The sequence below is a fragment of the Myotis lucifugus genome, unplaced genomic scaffold, assembly GCF_000147115.1.
Source record: "Myotis lucifugus unplaced genomic scaffold, Myoluc2.0 scaffold_467, whole genome shotgun sequence".
NCBI lineage: Eukaryota > Metazoa > Chordata > Mammalia > Chiroptera > Vespertilionidae > Myotis > Myotis lucifugus.
Window position 1 is genome coordinate 1 of NW_005871515.1, and position 1,090 is coordinate 1,090.

A 1,090-nucleotide genomic window follows, 5' to 3' on the forward strand; every position below is an offset into this window, starting at 1 on the left:
TTGCTCCTGTCTTCTGCGATTCTGTAGCACTTTGTTGGCACCTCTACAAGGGCCCAGTTTGATTTTTACTGTTTATTTGTGCATATTTGTTCCCCCTTTCCTCCAGACAAGGAATGGTGACTTCTTCATGATAGCTTAGTAAAAGATAGGCACTGCAGCCAATTAAGCCGACCATGCTCTTTTCCCCATGGGGGTCTGGTGTGCAATGGCTGCAAACAGCTGCATCCTTGGTAGTGTACGCAACCTGTTGCTAGTAAGGGTTGCCTTAAGGGACCTTGGATACAGCCCTTTCTGGTGGACACTCGTGTCTGAACTCATGCTGCCCCCAATCTAGCCTCCAAACAGGCATGCGGGGTGCCTTTGGAAAGCCCCAAGGCACAGTGGCCAGAGTCCACAATGGCCAAGTCATCATGTCCATCCGCACCAAGCTGCAGAACAAGGAGCATGTGATCAAGGCCCTACACAGAACCAAGTTCAAGTTCCCTGGCTGCCAGAAGATCCACATCTCCAAGAAGTGGGGCTTTACTAAGTTTAATGCGGATGAGTTTGAAGACATGGTGGCCAAGAAGCGCCTCATCCCAGATGGCTGTGGGGTCAAATACATCCCTAATCGTGGTCCCCTGGACAAATGGCAAGCCCTGCACTCGTGAGGGTCTTGGTGCTGCTTACACCCACCAATAAATCAACTTTCTATAAAAAAAAATAGGCAAATCTGATAGCTATTGCCAGAGACCAATAAAATTTATGGTAACCAAGTCTTTATAATTCAGTTCAATTCAACAAGTACCTGTTGCTTATCTACTATGTGTTTAACATTGTGCTAGGTGCCATGGGTATTGTTATGGACTGAATGTTTGTGTACCCCCATTACCTCTCCCCCCAAAAAAAATTCATATGTTGAAATATAACCCCTCATGTGATGAAGTTACAAGGTGGAACCTTCAGGAGGCAATTCGATCATGAAGGTGGCACTCTCATGATGGGATTAGTGCCTTTATAAGAGACCAGAATGCTTGCCAGCTCTTTTCAGTAAGTGAAGACACACCCAGAAATCAGCCATCTGTACCCCAGAAGAAGGCTGTTATCAGAA

At 46.3% G+C, this 1,090-nt stretch overlaps 1 protein-coding gene and 1 non-coding gene across 2 annotated transcripts; both read left to right on the plus strand.

Moving 5' to 3' along the window:
- Positions 1-152: 152 nt before the first annotated feature.
- On the plus strand, positions 153-287 carry LOC111823334. The gene has a single exon (XR_002826366.1). It is a non-coding gene; the product is annotated as a small nucleolar RNA SNORA70 (small nucleolar RNA).
- LOC102440447 (60S ribosomal protein L10-like) lies at positions 286-656 on the plus strand (the record flags this gene model as incomplete). The annotated part of the gene is made up of 1 exon (XM_006103191.3): positions 286-656. A coding segment is annotated over one exon (365 nt), but the record flags the coding sequence as incomplete, so codon positions are not given.
- Positions 657-1,090: the final 434 nt, after the last annotated feature.